General features: G+C 34.3%; 1 protein-coding gene across 4 annotated transcripts in view; it reads right to left on the bottom strand.

Moving 5' to 3' along the window:
- PPP4R3B (protein phosphatase 4 regulatory subunit 3B) overlaps positions 1–25911 on the bottom strand; it is a 51691-nt gene that overhangs the window by 17109 nt on the left and 8671 nt on the right. For 3 of the 4 annotated variants that reach the window (XM_045189421.2, XM_024552774.3, XM_024552775.4), the window contains 8 exons: positions 23128–23226; positions 20302–20925; positions 15770–15847; positions 14538–14654; positions 12976–13092; positions 2654–2785; positions 1281–1383; positions 9–47 (listed from right to left, as the gene is read on the bottom strand). In XM_045189421.2, coding sequence (XP_045045356.2) covers positions 9–47; positions 1281–1383; positions 2654–2785; positions 12976–13092; positions 14538–14654; positions 15770–15847; positions 20302–20925; positions 23128–23226 — 1309 coding nt within the window. Of the gene's footprint in view, positions 1–8; positions 48–1280; positions 1384–2653; positions 2786–12975; positions 13093–14537; positions 14655–15769; positions 15848–20301; positions 20954–23127; positions 23227–25911 lie in introns of those variants that run through there. The other variant, XM_045189422.3, reaches the window with a different exon arrangement.

A 25911-nucleotide genomic window follows, 5' to 3' on the forward strand; every position in this document is an offset into this window, starting at 1 on the left:
ATACTTACCAGGACAAATTGTGTTTTTGTTAGGTCCGACTATATTATCTAATAAAAAAATCAAAATCAGTACTTCAGTAATATCACTTCATATTTCCCTGGCACTACAATATATCAAGTACGCCCTTAATCACAATCTCATTTACCCACATAATAACCATTAAGACACATCCATGAAGACAGTTGCTTCAGTCAAATACAACTGTCTATAATCTTTTACAAAACTGGGTACCGATGAGAAGTTATTAAAAGACAATATCATAAATACTCTGATAAAAAAATGATATATTGTCTTCTATCTTCTCTCAGTCATCCTCCAACAATTTGGGTATGTCTCTCTATATAGGTATTTCTTAAATTCCATAATAACACAAATATTAACAACAGATGATTTATGCTTTGAATTTTTTAAAAAAAAAACAAAGTAATGTGAACACTGTAAGTTCGTTCCAACTTCTCAGCGCACACCTTAGAGCACATCTGTGTAGGGAAATACAAGGATGTGTACCGGAGCATTGTCTGTAATGGCAAAAAGCTGGCAACAACTTAAATGGACATTAGAAGCATAATGGCTTACAGCATACTCATATAAGAGAATACTATACAAAAGTTAAAAATTAGTAAGAACTCTAGACATAAATATAGATAGAGCTCAAAAAAAGGCGTGGGTAAAAAAAAAACTGCAGAATAACTTGTACAATAGAAGTCAATGCATATGAAGGTTGAAAGCATGAAAAGTATACATGTCATAATAATATAAACAAACATAGAGGCGACTGAGTCCAAATTCAGCATCCCTTGAGAGATGGAGGAAGGTGGGGTGGAATGAGAATGGGAGAGCCAAGAGGAAGTATATGGATGTATGTTAAACTATTATCTAAATATTTCTGTATGCTGGAAGTATTTTATTTTAAAATGAATGTTAAAAATGCATTTATTTTAATTTATATAAATGGAACCATTCTACAATAAAACGTTTTGTGATGTTTTACCCATTCAGTTTTACATTTTGGTGATTAGTCAGATGATTAATATTCAACTATTTTAACTGCTATATATAGTATTCCATTATATGCAATGCCACACTTTCACTTTCCTACCATGACCAATGCAACAACATTCTTGTACCTGTCAGGCACATGCAAACATGTTCCCTAGGACATATACTCAGGGATATATATCCTTTGTCATATAAAGAACCAAGTAAACAGCCTGTTAGTTGTAATACTAGTTTCACTCTTTAAAAACAGAAATTATAAGCAGACAAGTAAGAGGCCCTACCCTTTTCACATTTGTCTTCTGAAGTATTTGTCAAAAGTGGTGCCGTGAGGACATGCATACAATGGTTGTAGAAGAAATTCAGAAATTCACTTTTTTCAGTTTTCTGAAACATAACAAATTTAAAAAATACTTTATAACTTTTATAATTAATAAAACATCTTCAAGAATTAGCAGTGTGGGTCATACACAAACAGATACTTTAACATACTGCTAAAGAATAAAAAAACTAGTTATATATGCCTTAATCTTACTTTAGGACTTAAAAATAAAATCTAGTTTATATTACAAATAAAAATGAAAGAAAAAGATCAGAGTATTATAAAGTTTTTTTGAGAAAATTATTCAGAACAATGGTTTTCAAATATGCTGTGATCTGAAATGCAATGAAGAATCTGTCAAGCAATATGACAACAACTTAACTGCTTAAAATCTGATACCCCTTCACAGTGTATCCAAATTTGAAAACCCGCCATATCAATTTATCCAGCCACTAGAAACAGGACAGAATTTAGATCTATTTTTAAAATTAAAAAAAAATCTTATTATTTGGAAACTTGGAAAATAATGCCTTTTGATTTTTCTGGGATACTACTTTTTTATACAACTGGTCCTGTAAACTTTCAATCATTTAAAAATAATATACAGGTTCTCTAAATATGAGGGAATTTTATAAAGAAAAAAATGCCATTATTTTGAGACAATTGCTATTAATATTTTGGGATAGTTCCTTAAGTCTTTTTTTTAATGACTTATTTTTCTATGCAGTTAAGACCATTTAGTGCACATTAATTTTTCCTTTATTATAATAAAAACAAAATTTACCATTTAACCATTTTTCTGTTTATAGTTCAGTAGTGTTAAGTATATTCACATTGTATAAATTTTAAGAAGTTAACATAGAGAGGCCAAGGGTCATAAACAGAAGTGCTAATGTTTCACTAAGATTTTACAGATTACAAGATTGTATTTTGCCCCAAGTGATCTGCTACAGGAATACCACTGCTACTTGAATATTGAGTAATCAAATACTTAAGGACTTGTTGTTTTTCAAAATTGTAGACATTTTCACAATTTTTATACTGACACATAATTCACATATAATTACATATTTAAAAATCACGGACAACTGATGAGAGCAAAACATTTTTTTGCCCTTGCTGGTGTGGCTCAGTGAATGGAGTGCTGGCCTGCGAACCAAAAGGTTGCCGGTTCAATTCCTGGCCAGAGCATGTGCTTGGGTTGTGTGCAGAGTCTCGCACGTGAGAGGCAACCAACTGATGTTTCTTTCACACATTGATGTTTTTCTCCCTCTCTTCCCCTCTCTCTAAAAATAAATGAATAAAATCTAAAAAAAAACGCCAGTAATTTCTTACATTATTTGTAGCCAGCATGTTTTCTGGATCAATTAGAGTACGAAGAAGTCCCATTAACTGAACAGCACCTCCTAGCTCAGGATCACTATCACAGATCATTTGTTCAATTACTACGTTAATGAGAAGGATATCCTGAAAGAAAATATTTTTATTAGTCCTTGCTTGGAAATATGAGAAACATACCAACTGAAAGAACAAAATCAGAACAACACAGACAAAAACTCCAAAGAATGTATGAACTTATTTAAGCTCTTTCTTCCCCATTTTTCAAAGTTTCATAAATACACACTAGAATAAAAAATATCCACTTAACTGAAAAGCAGAGCACGCTACAGCTTATGATACCATTAATATAGGGAAGTGGAAAAAAATCATTTACCAGTAACTCTTGCCCAGTGGAGGTTCTAACAGATTCTCATTCTAGGTTTCACTGTCAGGTATGAATTTAGAGTTGAATAAACAATATCACACATTATGTGATACCTTCACCCCTCAACATAGCTTATCTCAGCTCTCACTAGAAAATCCTTCCTAGCAAAAAAATGAGAAAAAAAAACAACAAAGTACACAATTCTCCACAGGGAACGAGTAGACACACATGTATTATACAATGATCGAATGTCAAATAGATTTATTGTTAAATTAGTAACATGCTCTTGGGTCTTACTATAGAGACCTACAAAGCAGCTTGCAGATACAAAATTTGCCGTCTGCTTGTATTTTTTAAAGTAGAAGTCTTGAGCATTAAATTAGGATACAGAGTGTTCATATCAAAAACAGTTTTGACATCAGCTCAGTGGTTTTGAAAATATGAAAGGTAGTAACTGAAGGAGATGAAATAAGGGAACTGCATGGAATGAAGATAAATGTCTAAAACTGGGAGAATTCTGGGAAGTAATAAATAGAAAGTTTCATTATAAAGCACTTTGTATTATTTCGTTATGGAATCCTTTCCCAAACTTAATACACTCTTATACAAAAATAATATATCCCTGTGAAGTTGTTTGTGAACTTAATGCAGTAAAGAACCAACAAAACCACATGATAGAAACTTAAATGCTTGAAATTAGAATGCTGTCTCTACTATGTTTCCAAATTTGAACACCAATGAATCAATTCTATCATGAAAATAGAGACAGAATAAAATTTCTTCAAAGAGGAGTTATGGAATAAAATTCACAGAGCTACATTAATAAATCCAGACCCAAGCCTTATTTCAATTAGAGGAAAAAGAGCATATTCTACATTATTTGCTGCTGTTTCTTATTGTGGTATGTTCAGTAAGGTATATCTATTATAAAATGTTAAGATACTACAAAAGGTATTAGCCAATGATACTTCTTCAGAAAAATGCTATGTATAGCATTTTCTTTAAGACATGTCTATATGTATAATTTGAGATTCTACCAGTTAATTAAAGCCTCAGATTATTTGCTTAGTTGTATATAATCCTCTTAAGTTCATTCACTTAAAATTAGGCAGACAAATAATATATGACAAATTTAGGTTATATCTACATAAAAACACAGTGGCAAGAACTTCTTAAGGTATAATGCATACACTGAAATGTCATTTCAATACACGGGTTGGCAAAAATAGGTTTAGAATTGCATGTGAAACAGAGTTTATTCTTTTATTATTTATTAATTATTGTACTATATTATTTATTTGTATTACAACTGTGAACCTACTTTTGCCAACCCCCCATACTGTTTTACTTTACGGTATCCTAGAATTCATGGAGGCTTTCTTCATTTTTTTCATTCTCCAGTTCTCTGATATTTTCTTTTGCTTGATCCAGTTTACTGTTGAAGCTATTTATTGATCTTTTTCAGTTCAGTCATTATATTCTTTAGCTCCAGAATTTCCTTTCTTTCTTTTTTATGGTTTCTCTTTGTTGAACTTGTTTTATGTATTGTTTTCTTGATTTTGTTTAGTTATCTGTGTTTTTTATAGCTCACTGCACTTCTTCGAGACAATTATTTTGAATTCTTTGTTAGGCCGTTCAAAGTGCTCCATTTTCTCCCTAAAGATACACACACACACACACACACACACGTGTATATATATACACATATGTATTACTTTCAGGTGCACAGCACAGTGGTTAGACAATTTTATAATTTACAAAGTGATGCTCCCCAATAATTCTAGTATAAGTTATTATAGTGTTATTGACTATATTCCCTATGCTGAGTTCTCCATTTTTTTCGGGTCAGTTACTGGAGCTTTGTTTCTTTGGTGGTGTCAAGTTTCCCGATTCTTCCTGATCTTTGTAGTTTTGCATTGTTGCCTGCGTATTTTAAGAAACAGTTAGCTCTTCCAGTCTTTACAGACCAACTTTGGCAAAGAAAGCCTTTCACCAGTCAACCTTGCCAGAAGGTTCTGGCTGGGGCAGCAGGTGGGGTGCGTTAGTGGGGTACATGGACCAGCTATTGAGACTTGTGAAGTGGTATCTGTTCTTAGCTATTGTGAGATAATTCCTTCAGTGTTCTGGGAGAGGCAGAAAAAAGTGATTCTCTTGGTAGAATCCTGAAAGAATGGGGATGTCAGACCCTTACTTTGATCTCTCTCTTTCCCCCAAAGGAGAATTCATGGGTCCAGGAAATCTCTTCTGGGCATTATGCTGTGCTGGCTTGGAAGAGGAATGACATGGGTAAATTGAAATTATTAACCCTTCAATGCATCTTTTCTCATTTCTGTGTTCTACCAAGCTGCTGTAACCGTTCATCTGCATTCTGAAAGTCTCATTGATGTATTCTTATCTGTTCATGATTATTACATTGAAGTTTCTGTTGGGAGAAGGGATGAGACTTCCTGTTCAGCCATCTTGCTGATGTCACCCCTAGTTTACTGATATATGAAGCCAAACCCCTAGTGATACATTAATTCCCTATTCTCCTTTTCCCTTTCTCTTGGCACAGGTCAGGCCTTCTTTCTCTAGCCATCTGACCTCCACAACGCCATCAGAACTATTCTAAACTAGAGAGCCGAGCAAGACATTCCTTTGCTTAGAGTGGCTACGAGATAACAGGTCCACTCGGATTGTGTACAGGTAGTAAATACTCCAACCCTGTGTGGTCCATTACAATACCGATTTACCACACAAGGCTATTTAAGTTAAAATTAGTAATTCCTCAGTCACACAACCTACATTTCAAGTGCTCCACGGCTACAGTTGGGAGTGACTACCTTAGTGAATGGTTACGGAATTTCTGCCATCATAGAAACAGAACAGCACTCTTCAAAAGAGTATTATTACAGCTTCATTGTTAAAGAAGGGAAAAGGAAAAAACAGGATAGTAAATGTTAGACAAAGAGAAAAAAGAGGCAGAAAAATAGGAGCAAAAAGTGGGAAATTTCTCACAGTCAATGAGTCTTAAAACAAGCTGGTTTCTAAATTCTTGTGTCAGATGGCTTTACTATTTAATGTTCTGAAGTCTCATTCTAATGAATTATGAATAACTTTGAAAGAAAATTACATAAAAGAGGCATGAATCCACAAACTGGCCCATTCTTAATAAGGTCCAGTTATTTAAATTAAAATCTGCTCTGAAAATGAAAATTAAATCAGATTTCTCCTTTTGGCCAAGAGGAAGTGACAAACTAGATTTACTCTTTCACCCAAATCAACAACCAACAAAAAACCAAAACAAAACAAAGACAATACACGAGGTCTGTCTGGAAAAAGTCCAGCCATTGTTAATATAACCAGAATGGTTTGCACACATCTATGGAACCTAGCAGCCAAGGAAAGTGAACTGGAATGAACATACGTGATCAATGATGACTTCACTGTACTGTGGACGTCCTTGAGTGAGCATGTATATTGTGTGACCATCACATTCAAAATGACTAAGCAAGTACAGCAACGAATCTGCATCTAATTTTGTTTTAAGCTTGAACGCTCCTCCATGGAAACTATTCAGATGATTCAGAAGGTCGCAGCTATGGGCAGCTGGTGATTGACAACTTCATCATGACAATGCCACTGGTCATGCATCATATCTTATGCAGTTTTTTTGTGAAACATCAAATCACCCAGGTGACTCAGCCCCCAGGCCCCCAGATTTGACGCCGTGAGACTTCTGGCTTTTCTCCAAACTAAAATCACCCTCGAAAGGGAAGAGATTTCAGACCATTGATGAGATTCAGGAAAATATGACAGGGCAGCTGATAGTGACTGGGAGAACTGTGTGAGGTCCCAAGGTGCCTACTCTTAAGGGGGTGGAGGCATCGTTGTCCTATGTACAATATTTCTTGTATCCTGTGTCTTCTTCAAATGTCTCTATTTTTCATATTACATGGCTGGATACCTTCTGGACAGACCTTGTCTATGAAACTATATAGTTGGCAATACAGTAGACATTAGCCAGTAAGACAGAGAAATGAAGAAAAACAAGAACTCTATTGTACATGTCAAGTTCTATTATTATTATTATTATTTTAAATTGGATTCTGCCAAACTAAGTAAAAATCAAGTTCTAAAATATCAGAATTAACCACAGATTTAGAGATTATGCTGCATAGAGCAGTATAGAGCAAGATGGTCTCATCCCAGAGGTATCCCAGAAGCAGCTCAGTAAACAATTAAAATTAGTCTACTATAATACATGACTAAATCCACCCAAAAGTAATAATGTGCTTTCAGCGATGACAAACAGGTGCTAAGCAATATAATGAATGGTTGAACATTCATCAATGAACTACAAGTATTATCAGCATTATGAACAGTCTGTACGGCATGTTTCATTTCTTAACACCACAGAGCAAGCCTGGTGAACAGAAGGAATAGCTAAATCAAAAGACCCAGCCTCTAAATGCAGTACTGCCAATAACCAGCTAAGTGACCTAATTAACTCTTCCATGCCTATTTCTCTAACGGCACAAGGGGACTGGAACAGAAGATCACCTAAGTTTGACCACTCTGTCAAATTCAAGTTAGCATGTCTAGTTGTCTGTTAGAGTTCTTTACTGGCATTAAAATACTACAAGTACAAATCCATTTTTCCTTAATCTGCTTATTTAACAATGGTGCTAGAAAAATCATGCTCAAGAAATTGCAGCAAAATGAAGATGTAGGACAAACTATTACAACATTCCTTCTTCAGATGTCAAATGGTAACCTGATCTAAAAATAAACCATTACAGAGTACTTCCAGTGAATTTATTCCAATGCTAGGGCACCAAAATCTGTTCTGGAGAACATACTTTTACATTTAATCTTAAAATAACTCCTGAACTTTCTTCTCCCATTAATGCCTGCTTATCCCTATGGTCTCTGTTTTACTTCTTTTTACACCACCATAGTAGCTTCTGTAATGATAACCTTCAAATGAGAATGAGCCTCTAAATGCCAGTATCATTTACCTGAAATGTTCTGAAATAGAGGTCTAAGTCAGGGGTCAGCAAACCACAAAACGACCGGGCCACTTGCCTATTTTGTACATTTATTGGAACATAGCCAAGCCTAGTGTTTTTCAAACTGTCTGAGGACAGTTCTTACTACAGTAACAGGGTTAAGTAGTTTTGACGAAGACCATGAGGCCCACAAAGTTTTACTTAACTTCAGGTTGTTTTAGGAAATTTTTGCGCATCTCTCACCTAAATAGCAACATTGAAGTGAGTGTGACTTCGGTTTCTAGGAGATATTTCAATGTTTTAGTTATTTGTAAATCAAAGGTTTAGAGAAATAGTATTACCATTGGTTTCATCACACTCTAACCTCATACTATCCTTAGAAGCAAATACTTTTGCTTTAAAAGTATATTTAAGGGGGTTTAAGAATTTTGCTATATTGTGAAAAGTAATTAGCAACAAAGGGGAAGTTCTGGGTACCTACACACGGAATTCAGAGATTATCCAGGGTAAGAGCTGGCATCGTTATTTTCTGATTGAGAAAGACAGAGGACATACTTTATTTCATTGCTTTTAAGATACATTTCTTTACAATATTAACCTCTTAATATTGACAAAAATTTTATAATGGAATTAGACAGCAGAAATCATGACAAAGTCACATGAAAGTTTTCCACTGATACTTTCTGGTAAAATTAAGAAAGTATCAGAATTCTGTACATCTTTGATTCTGTAAATATAGTAAATAAGAGGAGAAAGAATGGCAAGGGCACAAAGAATATTCTGCAACAGAATAAAAATAATTGATGGATGTTGTGGACACATTTACAATTTTAAAAAAATATATAAACGTAGTAATTTTAGAAAATCCTGCACAAGAAATTTGCTCTGCAGCAACTTGAATGAAGACAAGTATTATTGAATCAGTACTTTTTTCAACCCATTTTCACATGTTAGAAGCAAAAATAGCTCCTCAAATTTGACGGAATGGTTCAAAACCTCACACTTGCGAAAAGGCAAAACAGTCTAGACAAAGAAAACTGAAAGTCTTTTTTTTAATCCTCACCTAATGACACTTCTTTCACTGCTTTTAGAGAGAGGAAGTGAGACAGGAAGGGAGAGAAACAGTGATGTGAGAGAGAAACACTGGCTGCCTCCTGCATGCGCCTGGACTGAAGACTGGATGTGCCAGGACCAGGGATAGGAAGTGCTAGCAACCCACAACAGAGGTATGTGCCCTGACTGGGAATCGAACCCAGAAACTTTTTTTATGGGAGGACACTCCAACCAACTGAGCCACCCAGGCAAAGGCTGAAACATTTTTTGTAGTTGGGGGAATTTCTTTCTTTTTTCTTTTTTAATTGTTCAATTACAGTTGTCCCCATTTTCCCCCCATTACTCTCCCCTGCCCTGCCCAGCCCCCACTTCCATATTCAATCCTACCCCCCACTGTCCTTGTCTATGGGTCCTTTATACATGTTCCTTTACTTGACCCTTCCCCCTTTCCCTCTGTTATCCACCTTCCGCTACCCCTCTGGTCACTGTCAGTTTGCTCCTTGTTTCCATGTCTCTGGCTACATTTTGCTTGCTTGTTTGTTTTGTTGATTAGGTTCCACTTACAGGTGAGATCCTATGGTGTTTGTCTTTCACTGCCTGGCTTACTTCACTTAGCATAATGCTCTCCAGATCCATCCATGCTGTCCTGAAGAGTAGGAGCTCCTTCTTTCTCTCTGCTGCATAGTATTCCATTGTGTAAATGTACCATTGCTTTTTGATCCACTCATTTACTGATGGGCACTTAGGTTGCTTCCAACACTTGGCTATTGTAAATTGTGCTGCTACGAACATTGGGGTGCACAGTTTCTTTTGGATTGGTGTTTCAGGATTCTTAGGGTATAATTCCACCAGTGAAATTGCTGGGTCAAAAGGCAGTTCCATTCTTAGTTTTTTTGAGGAAATTCCATTCTGTTTTCCACAGATGCTGTACCAGTCTGCACTCCCACCAACATTGTACTAGGGTTCCCTTTTCTCCACAACCTCACCCGCACTTGTTGTTTGTTGATTGTTTATGATGGCAGTTGGGGGAATTTCTCGATATGATGCACTGAAGGAAATGTTACTTGAGAGAAATCCAAACTGTTGGAAACTAGACCAGAAATTTTTCATTTTTGTCTAGGCTAAAAGGGCCTTACTGGAGCAACTGACAAAACCTGAAATTAGAACTGTAGTTAAATAAAGTAAAAATGTTAATTTCCTGACTTTGATAATTATAGTGTGGTTAGGTATATAGAGTTTTTAGTAGACAGACAATGAAGTAAATAGGGATAATAGGATATTGTGTCATCATTCTGTATCTTACTCTTCAATGGCTCAGAATAAAATAATTTTATATATATAAATGTGTACATACAAATATAAGCGAAGAAAAAATGATAAAGCAAATGAGACAAAATGTTAATAATTGAGGAATCTGGGTGAAGTGCATATGAGAGTTCTTTGTATTATTATAACTTTTCTGTGAATTTAAAATTACTTCAAGATAAAGTTAAAAGAACTGATGCAATTTTAAGAAATAAAATGTGATATGTTCAATACAAAATACTGAATAGTCAATCAACCCCGAGAGATTAGCTTATGCATTTTGTTAAACTTCTTATTGTGGCAAATTTCATCCTTCAGAATTATTCTGAAGCAAATTCCATATATATAATTCTATAAATATTTCAGTATTAAATATTTAAGTTTTTAAAGTCCTCTAAAAATAAAAATAAAAAATCCTAAAAAGTAAACTCAACAAATATACTTAAATAAAAAAAATAAATAAAAAATTACCCAATGCTATTATTGTATCTAGAAAAATTAACATATGTATTCCTAAGTGAGAAATACACTGAAAATACTTGCCAAAATAAGCAGTTCGGTAATAGCTGTATTACTTATCCAGGCAGATTCTAAAATAATTTTTACTGGATGTTTCAAAGGCTATTAGCATAAAAACATGTGAAATCTGTGGCATAACAAAAAAAGACAGCAATTACTGCTAAATCTATCCTTAGAGCTTAGATAGAAATAATGGCTACAGTAAAAAATGTTAGTATTTCCTAGTGTCTCAACACATGTTAATATTGTAATCCATGCTCCTAAAACCAAATCTGTTCCATAGTATTAGAAAGAACTTGAGTTTGAATGCTGTGCATTTATTTTAAAAGAACATCAAAACCTTAACTCCCCACTGAATACACATGTAAGTTATTTCTTTTTTCTTTTTAAAGGTTGCTGCCAACCCAATATAGACTTCAGCATGTAGGATCCTTTATTTTGAAAATTAAAAAAAAAATGATAATTTATCCTCTTTTGTGGGCTAAGAATTATTTTAAAGTAACAAAATTTTTAAATAGTAAAATTTTTAGACATCAGAAAATTCAGGGAAATGAAAGGCATTGAAGACAGTGATTGTCAGAAAAAGAAAATTTGAGAAAGGATTTTTTAAAAAATTGAATTTATTGGGGTGAGAGAAAGGGATTTTTTTATGGTCAAAAATCAGTAACTGCTTCTCTAAGTCACATGCATTAATTAAATGTAAACAAAAAAATAGTTCTACAAAATAAATGAACAAACAAAATAAAAATAGACTCATAGATACAGAAAATAGACAGATGGTTGCCAGAGGAGGTTTGAGGGACTGGGTGAAAAAGATGAGGGGATTAAAAAGTACAAATTGGTAGTTACAAAATAGTCACAGGGATACAAGTACAGCATAGGGAATGTACTTAATACTGTAATAACTACGTATTGTGCTAGGTGGGCACTAAAAATGGGGGGGAACACTTTGTAAAAATATATGATTATCTAACCACTATACTGCATACCTGCAGCGAGCACAAAATAATACTGAATGTAAACTGTAATTGAAAAATTAAAAAACCCCCACAAAATAGTTCTAATAAAACAGAAAGTTAAAAATTCTTGAAGTCAGTAGCTGACTCTTCTCATGGTCTCAGAGATGTTATGATGAATGCCTTTAACTATGCACACCACTAAGGATGGAACACTGAGTATCAATTTCAAAATTACTTTTATAAAAGGTTGCAATAAGATAACATCACAACACTGAGATAAACCAGGTACCTATTCTTTTAAGTCAGATTAACGTTACGTGGGTTAAAAATCCTTAAAAGGTACAATATAAAATACGTCTTCTATTTCTTTTCTACTGGCTAAACTGTACCATTAGCCCAAACTGATTCTAAATAAAATTGCTTAAAAAAACCCCCACTGAAAATAGTTAGATGTAAAAACCTAAGTTAAGAGATCAAGCACAAAACATATAAAATAACTGTAGTTTAATTCAATAATAACTCATATAAGGATCAAATTAACACTGGGATTCAAAAACCTTAAGAAGGGACATAATTTATTTTAGTTATTTTCTACTTAACACTAAAAAATATTTAATATAAGAAAGGAAGATTACTTAAAATTACAGCTGTATGTTCATTTTGTCTTAAAAATAGTATAAGGGGAAAGTGTAAATATTTTTGTAGTGGGGAAATACAACATTGGTTTCATTATTAAACACTCATCCTCACTAAAAACTCCCACACACATTTGAATACAGGGAAAATAATTTCTTAGTTATTCTAGGTAAGTGCCTGACCTATGGTTTGAAATTCTATTTCATTAGCACTTGAAACGTTTTTTAAGACCACTATGTAAGAATTTAATTCTATGATAAGCTAGCTCAACACTAGTCTGAATATGCTTTTCTTAAAAACAATCAATCGAATTGTCAATTTGCACTAGCAAATCAATTGGCACATATTCTGGGCTTGCCAAATCACAAATGATAAAAAAAAATCTAATATTTTGCTTCATAAAAGATTAAGATAATGACCACGCCTTTAGTCTCAATAGTTTGCAAACACTACAGATAATTCACATAGAACCAGGGTATTACTACTTACATCATCACTCTGCTGGGCTTCTTGCATTACAAATTCTCGGACCATGGATGGACTAAATTCTACTAAATAAGAAAATATGTCTGTAGCAGCTGATCTGACTTGCAAATCATCCATGCCCTGATAAAAGGAAAATAAGGTTACAGACTAATAAACGTTCATAAACATTATGCTAGTGTTTTCCTTTTTCCCAAATCTATGTACACCACCAACTTTTTGGATTTAATTGTACTGGAATCAAATATGTAACCTCTCCTTATCTTCTTTTCCTTTTACAAGTATCGGAAAGTTTTAGGCAGCTCAATGATTAGTTTCTGCCAGTTTTTACCACCACAAAAATAAATACTCAGAGAATTTAAATATAAGGAATCAGCACAGGATTATAAAGCAGTGCTTTCAAATGCTGTAACAAAATGTTTTTTATTTTTTGGGGGGTGGGAGAGAATTCTTGATGTAAATATATGCAAAAATGTGAATGATATCTCCTAGTTAAGGCTTCAAAACCTTCCAGAATCTCTTTGGTTCTGGATTTGCCAGGTACTTTATGCCTTAATAAATGATTCTCTCTTATAATTTTTCTATTTAATAGAAGCAGCTTTTGAAAACACTTTGGGTATTTTTACTCTTTTCCACAACTTACTCTCCTAAGGTAGTGACTCAGAATGCTTTGCCGTTTTCAACACGTGAAGAATACATGATTCATAAGTTACAAAATCTTCAGGTGATTCTGAAAGACATTCTATGACTCAGCAATTCTTAAAGTGTGGTCTAGGGAATTCTGGCAAGGAGTCCAACTCTTTTCAGGAAGTGCATGAAAGTAAAACTTTTCATAATAAAAAATAAAAAATAAAAAATACTAAGGCATTACCGGCCCTTTTCACTCTCAGTCTATCACAAGTATTTTCAAGAGGCTACACAACATGTGATGCCACAACAAATTAAATGCACAAGCTACTATGAGACTCCAGCTATTTTCTACTAAGTCAGACATTAAAGTGATTGGCAAAAAATGTAAAACAATGCCATTCTTCTCATTAAATTTTTTTTTGTTTTGGAAAATTATTTTTTCATAAAAGTTGTATTAGTTATATTAACATATAAGGGTTATTTTAACAAAGTTAATACTTTTGTTTTAATTTTTCATATGATACATACCAGTGGATAAAACTCATAAAGAACCCTATGAGAACCACTGCCCCAACCCATATTGCAGCAGGAGCCCCTTTGTTTCAGGCTGCCCTCATTCCACTCACTGGGCTTAAAAGATATTTTATTAGTCTCTGTGAAACATTCTTAGTTTCCTACAGAAGAGGAAGTCTTGTAAAGACACGCAAGATTTTTATTCACCAGAAACCATATTATATACAAGTGATTACACATTAATATTGTAAATTTAAGTTATTAAAAACCTAAAGATTGAAAACACTCCTGTAGTAATTCAATAAAGATAATCATAACTTAAATTATAAAAATTCACTATGCATTGCTGTAATACTCTCCATCCATAATATAAATCTATTACAAATTCACAATTTCAAAAACATAAAGAAAAGCTGTATAATTACCATTACAATTTCAAGAGCAGGAAGAATACCCAATTTTGCCAAAGTTTTGAAAAATGCATCCCTGTTTTGAGGTTGTAATGTCTGAGAAAATGCACAAAATTCCTTGAAAAAATTAACCTGTAATGTTAGAAAGTACAGTGAGACACTGACACACACAAAAGGAAACTTAGGGCACACTGTAATGTGACCAACAACAGTGTGGAAATCACCCCTCTAAGGGCCTTGACTTTTCAGGGTATCCCGGCTCCTCAAAACCTACATTTAAAGAACACAGAAACAAGCATCCCATTAAAAATAAACCTTACATTGAAGAGTTAACTCTCTAAAGACATAATGGCATACATGTTATGTATGTGGAATCTAAGAAGGCATGCATGTATGTATATGTATATATACACATACACACATATACACACTTATATATATTATTCTCTATTTACAATTAAGATGTAAAAATGCCATGTAAGGCAGATATTCTGAATGAGAGCACACATTTTCACAGAAACTCTGCTATAATAAACAGTGGCTAGGTTTCCAGGGAGCCCTGTAAAGTATGATTCAAGTTTTAAAAACTGAAAAGGATATTACAGACTCCTTAGTCTAAAGGACTAATTTTATAAGAAAATTGAATAGGCTATTAATAAATAACTACATGAAAAGGGACTTGGCTGATTTTAAGTCAGCAATCTTTCATTACTTCTTAAAACCCAAGTACCCGATTATATTAGAAAAATTGACAAACTGCTGGTAAACACTATTTTCTTTCCCCAAGGCATGTTTCATATCTCAGAAAAGTGATTGCAAACACATTCATAAGAAAGAAACATTTTCAAGAAGCAATTATTTATCATTTATTTACGAAGCAGTATCCTTGCCACTTGTTTAAAAAGAAAGGAATATCTATAATGTGAGTATCTACAATGAAGAAATGCATGAATTTGTAGTTGTGTTCTAACATAAATTACATGTCTGATTTTGGGATTTGTAAGGTACACAATTTCTCTCACAGAGGGGGAACCCACATCAAATATCTTAAGAAATTTCTAAAATATATAAAACAGTAAGTTTAAGAAACTTTAAGAGTAATCGTTTATAGTATAATTTAAGTATATATCTTTTGTCTCATACTAATTATAAACGTTCTCTCTTAAGTTAACAAATTCAGTATTAAAAGCCTGTATGCCAAAAGAGTAAGTGCTCTTTAAGGGTTTGAATTTCAAGAAATAACTTACCAATTCACGCCGTTTATCATCATCGGTGGCCTCATCTGTTAATTGTGCAAAAACTTCAGACAAAAATTTCTCATCTTCCTACATGAGAAAAATGTTAATTTAAAATTACCATTAATTACTGTGAAGTATTAGAAGTATAAAGTTATACTTATTTATATGATAAATACAAATTATAATAATTCCAGGGTATACTTATAATTTTCAGTTTGACTACACTGTTCACTGTTAGCTATACATACATAAACCGCCTCTTAATTTAAATAATTCAAACACGTTTGAAGATCTCATTGTCAGTCCATAGCAGATTAAAAACTTAAAAGATAGATATGAGTAAAGGAGACTAAATTATGGGAGCAATAATTCATAAAACATAATAATCTAGGAATTTTGGTGTAGAGCCATGATTTTTTTTTCAGTTGTCCCAGTTTTGTTATCCCCTTTACTTCCCTCCTCTGTGACCCCCCGCCCCCACCCTCCATCATTCCCCACCACCACTTAGTTCATGTCCATTGGTTGTATATATAAGTTCTTTGGCTTCTCCATTTCCTATACTATTCTTAATCTCCCCCTGTCTATTTTGTGCCTACCCATTATGCTTCTTATTCCCTGTACCTTTACCCCCATTCTCCCCCTCCCCACTGACAATCCTCCATGTGATCTCCATTTCTGTGATTCTATTCTTGTTCCACTTGTTTGCTTAGTTTTGTTTGTTTTTTAGGTTTGGTTGTTGATAGTTGTGAGTTTGTTGTCATTTTACTGTTCATATTTTTGATCATCTTCTATTTCTTAGATAAGTCCCTTTAACGTTTCATATAATAAGGGCTTGGTGATGATGAACTCCTATAACTTGACCTTATCTGGGAGCACTTTATCTGCCCTTCCATTATAAATGATAGCTTTGCTGGATAGAGTAATCTTGGATGGATTTCTTGCCTTTCCTGACTTCAAATACTTCTTTCCAGCCCCTTCTTGTCTGTGAAGTTTGAGAAATCAGCTGACAGTCTTATGGGAACTCCTTTGTAGGTAACTGTGTCCTTTTCTCTTGCTGCTTCTAGGATTCTTGCCTTCTGTTTAATCTTGGGTAATGTAATTATGATGTGCCTTGATGTGTTCCTCCTTGGGCCCAGCTTCTTTGGGACTCTCTGAGCTTCCTGGACTTCCTGGAAGTCTATTTCCTTCACCAGATTGGGGGAGTTTTCCTTCAATATTTGTTCAGGCAAGTTTTCAATTTCTTGCTCTTCCTCTTCTTCCAGCACCCCTATGATTTGGACATTAGAGCACTTAAAGTTCTCCCAGAGGTTCCTAAGCCTCTCCTCATTTTTTTGAATTCTTGTTTGTTTATTCTGTTCCGGTTGGATGTTTATTTCTTCCGTTTGTTCCAATTCATTGATTTAAGTCCAGTTTTCCTCCCCTTCACTGCTGGTTCCTTGTATATTTTTCTTTATTTCACTTTGTGTAGCCTTCATTCCGTGACTGAGCTCAATCATTTCTGCGAGCATACTGATTACCAGTGTTTTAACTCTGCATCAGGTAGGGTGTCTATCTCCTCATTGCTTAGTTCTTTTTCTGGTGTTTGATCTGTTCTTTCATTTGGGCCATATTTCTTTGTCTTGGCACACCTGTTATGTTGTAAGGGGCAGAGCCTTAGGTATTCACCAGGGCAGGGCAACCCTCTTTGCTGTGTTGTGCTGTCTGTGGGATAGGGGTCAGAGAGGGAACAATGCCACTTGCTGGCTCTGCTCTAGCCCTACTTTATGTCACTTCCTTCACTTCCCACAAGTGGATTGTGGCCTTTCAGATGCTGATTCCTAGATGGGTGGGTTTGTGTACGTTCTAGGACCCTGTAGGCCTTTCCCACAGACTCTCCTGTGATCCTGAGATCACACTCACTGCCCACTGCCACAACTCCTGCAGATTTTTACATTCAGAGGTTTTGAGTCTTTAATTTCCTACACTGAAAACCTGGCTTCTGCGGTCTGTATCACTTCCCAATGGTTCTTCCCAGCTTATCAACTTATGAATGTGGGATCAACCGGTCCACCAGCCACCTCCTTAGCTGTGTGTCCTTTCTGCCTCGGCTGCCTGTCTCCTCCCCTCCTACCAGTCTGGATGAATGTTTCTTTAACTCCTTGGTTGTCGGACTTCCATGAAGTTTGAATATCTGGCCATTCTGGTTGTTTTTTGTTTTTAAATTTGTTGTTGTCCTTCTTTTGGTTGTGCGAGGAAGTAGAGTATTTCTACCTATGTTTCCATCCTGGCCAGAACTTCTGGGCGTATCAGTACATGAGCAGATCCCTAGAGCTGTGACTTTCAACAGGTGCGCCGAGGCAGGCATACTGGTGTGCTAAAATAATTTTTAAAACATGTAGTACCTGCCTATTTAGTCAGGGGCGCTGACCTCTTTTCCCTAGGATTGTCAAATGAAAAAAATGACAATAGCCAACATGAATCAAAATCATACTATTTTTGTCAAATCACACAAAAAAATATATATTTTGGCATGCTACAGAATTTTAGTAATTACTTTATGTAAGCCATGAGATGAAAAAGGTTGAAAATCGCTGGTGTAGAATCTTACATGTTCTGTGGTCCCCAAGGATACAACTAAATGACAAAACACTACAATAATTGCTTTTCATACTGATGACTCCAAGGCTTTAGGAAATGAGCCTTTAGAAGCCAATGGCCATAAGCTTAACTACTTTCTTCTCATACACTACCGAAAACAGAATTTTGCATCATGCTGGCACATAAGAAATAATTAAGTTAGCCCTGAACAGGTATCTGGCTATTTCATCAAATGCATCTCATGGACCAGAAATGAGTAAGACTTATTTTTTTAAAGCTACATTTGATTTATATAATTATAGCTTTCACAAATAAACACATGATAGAATGTGTAAAATGACATATAAAGTGTTACAAATATTTATAAATTAGTTTGCATAATTTATTTTTTAAAACATGAAAGAGCACTAATTTACTATTACGGTTTTGGCAACCCTTCTGAAGTCGAAAGGGTTGAAACCTACCCTTCTTTCGAAAGCTACACTTCAGCTTCTGTCACTGGGTCTTTACATCAACTACATTGACTATGGCTCTATTTCCCATCTCCTGAGACTGAAACTTTTTCTGTATGGAAGTGAAATGGTACCCTTAATTGTACATTATATTTTTAAAAAGCAGGCTCTATATATTATAAATGAAACGTAACATGTAAGTCTAACTTCCCTCACACTTAATACTGTGGAATATCGAAAAACTGGTGGGTCAAAGAATGATTTGGAAAAGTATATGCTATATATAAAGTAAAGCAACAATAATAGAATGGTGAATAATGGTTGGAAGTATCATAATATGGAATTTCATAACTAAATACTAAGTCAAAGATCCTCAACTTTTTGGCCTCTAACCTCTTAAAAATCACTACGGGGCCCAAAGAGCTTTCGTTGTGTGGGTTCTATTTATCAATATTTACTATACTTAAAACAAGACATTTAAAAACATTTATTAGTCTTAAAAATTAGTTATTATGTTTATGTAAATATTTTTATAAGAACTCTATGACCCCAAATTTAAAAAACTTAGAAAGAAGAGTGGCTCTGTTTTATATTTTTGAAATTTTCTTTTATGTTTGGCTTAACAGAGGACAGCCAGATTCTTATATCTTCAGCATTCAGTCTGTTGTGAAGTGTTGTTTTGGTTGAAATATAATGAAGAAAATATAGTCTTACACTGACACGAAGCTGGAAAAGGGAAAACCTCACAGACCTCCCTAAAAGGGCTCCAGGAACCCCCAGTGGTCCACAGACCATACTTGAGAACCACTACACTAAATATACAGTAGCTGCCCAATAAACTTAGGGCCTCATATGGAAATAACAAAGAAAGAGAAAACTGTGCAGAGAGTAGTACACTATCACCACAAATAAAGAAAACTCTTCAAAGTCATGTTTACTATACTGTTAGGGTATAAAAGGTTAACATGATACACAAGATGTAAAACTTCTATTTTTACAACTCAAGGAGACAGAGTAAAACCAGTGTCACATAGCAAATAATCTGACTAATTATCATCTCCTGAAAATTAATGAATATTACTCAATCCTGGCTGTACATTTTAATTATTTAGGAATTTTTAAGAACTCATACTTATACACAGCCCAATCATAATTAAGGCTCAGAAAATGGAATAAAAGATAATTAAAAAATAGCTGCTCCTGATGGGATGATGAAAAAGTTCTGAAAATGAACAAAGATGATGAGTGCATAACACTGTGAATGTACTTAACGTTACAAATTTACACTTAATGGTTAAAATGATAAATTTTATGTCACGTATATTCTACTACAATTTTTAAAAAGGAAAGAAAGTTAAAAAAAAACCCACTACATCACAGGACACTTAAAAATATAAAAGGTCATATTCAGAAATGATTCTCCTCCATGAAAAAGAAGGAACAACAAGTTGAACTATTAAGGAAACTAAACATCTGAAAACAGAATTGTGAAGAACACCTTAGTTTACTTACCTGCAACATGCTGACTATCTCAACTTTGTTGAAGAAAATAAAAGATGTCAGAGTAGAAAGAAAATTCTCTTCAAAAACAGATGGCGTAGGCAAAATGATGTCCTGAATATACTGTACCCTGTAAGTCTGGTGTATTTTTTGCCTTAGTTCAGAGTCTGTTATTGGTATAACTTCCTTAAACTTTGCAGTTTTGGTCAGGAATTCTCTATGCCTTTTTGGCTGAGCCAAAGCAGGGTCATATTCAAGGCATCCCACGACATCCATGATACACTCATCAGAAAACATTACTTCAAACAGAGTTGCCTTATTTAGGAATAGGATTCCTCTAATAATTTCATACAAATGGTGTAAACCTTCAGTGTTTTCTAGGTTCTCACAAGCTTGGAACAGCTGCAGTAGTTTTTTAATATAGCCTTCATTTTCCAAGGCCAGAGCCAGCTTTTCCCTACGGATAGGTGAGGAGAGCACTGAGGTAACTAAGTCAGCAATCTCTTCAAGTTTATTGAGTTCACATGTGGGTAGGTCAATCAGATGACTGGTTTCAGGCATTTCTTCAAATCGTTCTTCTTCTGATTCATCAATGAGGTCCTGTGTGACTTCCACTGATGGATCCTTACCTTGAACCTAAAAATATCCAAGTACAGCTGGTTACCTTAAAATACAAAAGAATTCAAAATTTTGGAAATCAAATTACTGACCATTGAGTTTAAGTAAAAATACCTTGCAAAAAATCAGTACTAGTAACACAGTCACTTAGTTAAAAGTGAAGTCTAGAGGAGGAAAATACACCTAGTTTAGAGTCAATTATTTGAGTCTAAGTTACTAACTACAAATCATTTCACCTCTAAATTACATCTCACTTTACAGAAAAATTTGCAAGCATAAAATTCAATCTCAGTCCTTAGAGAGCACGTGAAGAAAAAAAGGATAAAAATTAGGACCATCTTGCCATCACCACCAAATTTCCCAGTTAAAAATACGCAAAACCAAAGGTGAAATAATGAAAATCTGTATTATATTCTATGTGTATTATATAAATTAAAGCAAAATTATATTTATTACTGTTTTCAACTGTTCATAAACTGGAATTCTTCTATTTAATAATGTATATTAATATTGCTCCAGCAATATATAATGCATATATGCTATGAGGTAAGCAAAAAGAAACCATCTACTCCCAATTCAGAAAAGCCTAGTTATTTAGAGCCATATGTCAAATAAGCTTTATATGGAACCTGAAAGTTCATACTACACTTTTTTAGGTCATTTTATTACACTGTGTGGCACTATTACTGGGAAGACCAAGGGGAAAAAAAATGACTACAGTCAGATGAATAAAACTACTCAACAATCTCCAGTGATAAGAATCACTAGATGCAGGAGTGTCCAACCCACAGCCATGAGCTGCATACAGCCCAGGATGGTTATGAATGCGGCCTAACACAAAAATGCAAATTACTTAAAACCTTTTTTGCTCATCAGGTTTCATTAGTGTTTGTGTATTTAAGGTGTGGTCCAAGACAACTCTTCTTCCAGTGTGGCCCAGAGATACCAAAAGGCTGGACACCACTGCAACGGAAGGCCCTGGCCACATTTCTCAGCTCGTTAAAGTGCTGTCCAGATATGTCAAGGTTGCAGGTTCAATTCCCAGTCAGGGCACATACAAGAAGAAACCAATGAATGCATAAACAAGTGGAACAACAAATTGATGTCTCCCTCTTCTCTTCCTCTCTCTAAAATCAATCAATAAAAAGCAATCACTAGAGGGGAAAGCTGATGTGAATGAAAATGACAGTAGTCAAAAAACACTATAATAGAGTATCATAGGGGAAGATTGAGTGGGAGTCTGGGGGGCTGGTGGGCAGGGCAGGTGAGAGCAATGGGGGAAAAATGGGGACAACTGTAATTGAACAACAATAAAAAAAATTAAAGAGTAGGCAACCACTGAAACAGTGATCTCCATTTATAGAAAATGACAGTTAAAATGAATGTTATAATTAACACTGAATTCATAACAAATGAATCTTATAATTCCAGTTCCTACTGTCACAGCAAACATTTACCTAAGGAGACATAACTACTAAATTTAATACAGAATTCTGAATGGGATCCTGGAAAAGAAAAAAAGCACTGGATTTTTCAATTGAGGAGATCTGAATAAAGAATGGGCTTTAGCTACTAATAATGTATGAATAACAACAATGAATAATAAATATTTATTTAATTAACTGTGACAAGTATATTATACTAATGTAAGGTGCTAATAATAGGAGAAATGGGGAGGTGGTGTCAGGAAGGGAAGTATATAAAAGCTTTTCTGCTCATATTTTCTGTAAATCTGAAACTTTTAAAATAAAAACTTAAAAAAAATGTCAGTTATTGAGAGTTTCCACTTATCCTATATCCTGTAAGTTCTTCACAAGTTGAAATCAGGAGCACTTTTGATCATTAGTGTCTGGCACACGGTATTCATGGACATTGGGCCAACAGGTGACCAAATGTAAAAAAAAAATCTAAAAGCTTTAGAACCTAGTGTTTTGGAGGGTGTTTTTGGTTTTTAAAAGATCTTGACGTTTTACATGGTATTAAAATCTCAAGTGATAAACAAAATTATGATAATTCAAAAAAACGTTTAAGAAAGAAAATTTGCTGTAAAATATAAAAGGAATTTCCAGATTAGGTTACCACAATCTCGCACAAAGACATTATCTCTCCAAACTATAACATGTATCTTTTAGGTTACAAGAAAAAAAAAAACCAAGAATGAATACAAATGTAAGTAGAATGCATACAAGTGTAAGTTAAATATTCTTCAAAGACACTTACCTGACAAATTTTTTCCCAGATCTCATCACAGCCAGCTTTCTCCTGAAAACTTAGAGCCAGATCATAGTTTTCAGCTTCTGACCAAACAATTAATGTATCCTGTTTAAAAACAAAGATTTCTAGATCATCACACTTGAAGTAATTACAAAGTATAAATAAAAATCAAAAGGAGAGAAAACAGCATAGCAATGACAAATGCCCTCTCATAAGTGCAATTAATATACACTCAACTGACATCGTATTAGGTACTCTATTTTGTTACCCTCTGAGACTTTAGTAATATACTGGCAAAGAAATAGTAGCTTTGTCACTAAAAATGACATTGAGCAATTTTCTAAAACAAAAAAGACTAAAAAACAGGTTAGCAGTCTCTGGGTCATGTTACCAAGATAATGTTTAATTGAAAGTCTAGTTACTCTTGGCCAAACTGTAAGTAGACATTCTAGTCATCTATTTCCTATCGTTTCCAGAGAGTCAGCTGTTCCACTCACTAACCACCTACAAGTTGATTTTTCCCTTTAAGCCAGTTGTCAACTGTTTGTGAACAGGCTAAGAACTAAAAATATCTTAAGGTTTAACTCTATTTTTGCCTTTTTTAAAATCTAGAAAAGCCTTAAAAATATTAAGAAATGTGAAACAATGATGAAATGGAGATATTCGCTTTATCTCTGTTACCAATAGCACCTAGTTCAGCAGCTAAAGTTGTAGAAAAATTAAGAACCCTAGGTTTAGGTAAGTACTTTCCCAGAATGTCCTTAGTTATAGCCCCCCCCCCCCCCCCGTCTTACAGGAAAAAGTTGTCAACTCCCCTTTTATTAAAAACAAAGGTTTAGGTTTAAACTGAAACACCCACACACTTTTAAACACTAAAATCAATGAAATACTCAAATGAAATGAAAATTTTTTAGGATACATAATGAAAGTTCAGTATGGCTAAAACTTTGATTTTTTAATATGCACTTGAATTTATGCCCTAATTACCAAAAATATAATCTACAAAACACCTTGTTTAATAATTGTTTATCTGACCTATTAAAACACATAAAATTGAAAGTGAGCCCTTGATTAATAAAGACAAAGTCTTCAAAATAAAAACATATCAATATTTTGGTAATTCTAACCAGTAAATAAAAAATATCCTTTCATTAATCTAGGCCTCAGATTAATACTTTTTTGCTGTGTAATCAGGTAAAAAGAATAGCTGGAAATCAGTTTTCTAGCTTCTGCCTAGACATTCTTCTTGAAAGGGAAGTTTGCTGCCAGGTATTCTAAAATGTTATCGCATCACTCTTTTATTTAAAAACTTTTAGTAGCTCCCATCATCTACAGAAGAGATTTCAAAAATATTTTTTAAACCCACCAAAACTCTTTTTACGAACAAAATTTACTAAAAATCTCCATGTTAAAAAAACCCGAAACAGTGGTATTTAATAGGTTAAAGCACTAACATACCCACCCACTCAGGCTGTGTTCTTTCCTCAGTCCTTGAGTTATCTGAGATCCCTCCTCAAAACTGCTTCATGAACAGTGATTTCCAAAACACTTTTAACTGCGCCTCAAATTACTTACATATTATATATAGGAACATAATATTAGTATAGCAATACATTTTAAAACATACTTAAAATACAAATAAAAAGGTTTACATAAACAATATTTTAAAATATTTGAATTATGTCCCATACCATTATCAGTATTTTAAGACAAAATATACACTTTTCAGCACAGTATATTCACAAAGGACAGTAGACACAAATCCATATTTAACATCATTGTTTTAATAATTCTGAGCTTTCTGGGAGGGGCAACTTCTTCTAAGATCTCCATTATCATTGTTTCTGCTTTGTCACTTGGCCAGACGGACCATTTACACTAGGAGTGTACCTGTCAGTTTAACCATTAACTTGTTCATTTGCACTTACATGATGGTTACCAACCTTTTTTAAGGCGCTCGTTTATTTTGTTAAGGTTACAGGTTAGTTTAAATTGGAAATATCTGTAAACTGTTATCTGTACAGATAGGCTACAATAATTCACAATAGATGGGGAACTCTTTTCATGTAACTGTTACTCTTCTCTCAGAATACCATACCTGTTTTTGACTCTTGACTACCTGACTTTATTAAATATTAGCAAAACTCAAGTTCTGAAAACAGGTTTCTTCTCAAATCCCAGTGCTTCATACTATGTTTTCCTCTTTGGAGGTCACTAGTGCAAGAGAATGAGATTCAAAACCCTTAATCCAGGCACCCAGGCCTTTTTAATTTTGGTTGCAATCTATCTTTTAAGAGAAAGTCCAGGAAGCAGCAGTCTGAATTAAGGTAACTGAGTCCTCCTCTTCATCATTTTTGTTCTTTCATTCCTATTCCTAACGGAAACTCTTTTCCCTAAGCGAGTCAAAATCCCAGAAACTAAATGGGATTTACAGTCACTCCTTTTTCAATGCAGAGAGGACTGACTTTGGGAGATGGTTAAAATATGGATTCCTATGCCTACTCCATTCCTATGCTTACTCTTAGAAAAATAATTCTTATTTTAATTTTTAAAAATCCTTACCCAAGGATATGTTTATTGATTTCATAGAGGGAGGGGGAGAGAGAGAGAGAGAGAGAGAGACAGCAGCATCAACTGGTTGCCTCCCACAGATGCCCTAACCTGGGATTGAACCCGCAGTCTTTTGGTGCACGGGATGATGCTCCAACCAATTGAGGCACCCAGCCAGGGCAAGAATTGCTATTTTTAATAAAGGTCTCAGCTAAGTCAAATTTGAGAACCTGCCTTAAG

This window comes from Desmodus rotundus, chromosome 5 (assembly GCF_022682495.2).
Source record: "Desmodus rotundus isolate HL8 chromosome 5, HLdesRot8A.1, whole genome shotgun sequence".
NCBI classification, from domain to species: Eukaryota; Metazoa; Chordata; class Mammalia; order Chiroptera; family Phyllostomidae; genus Desmodus; species Desmodus rotundus.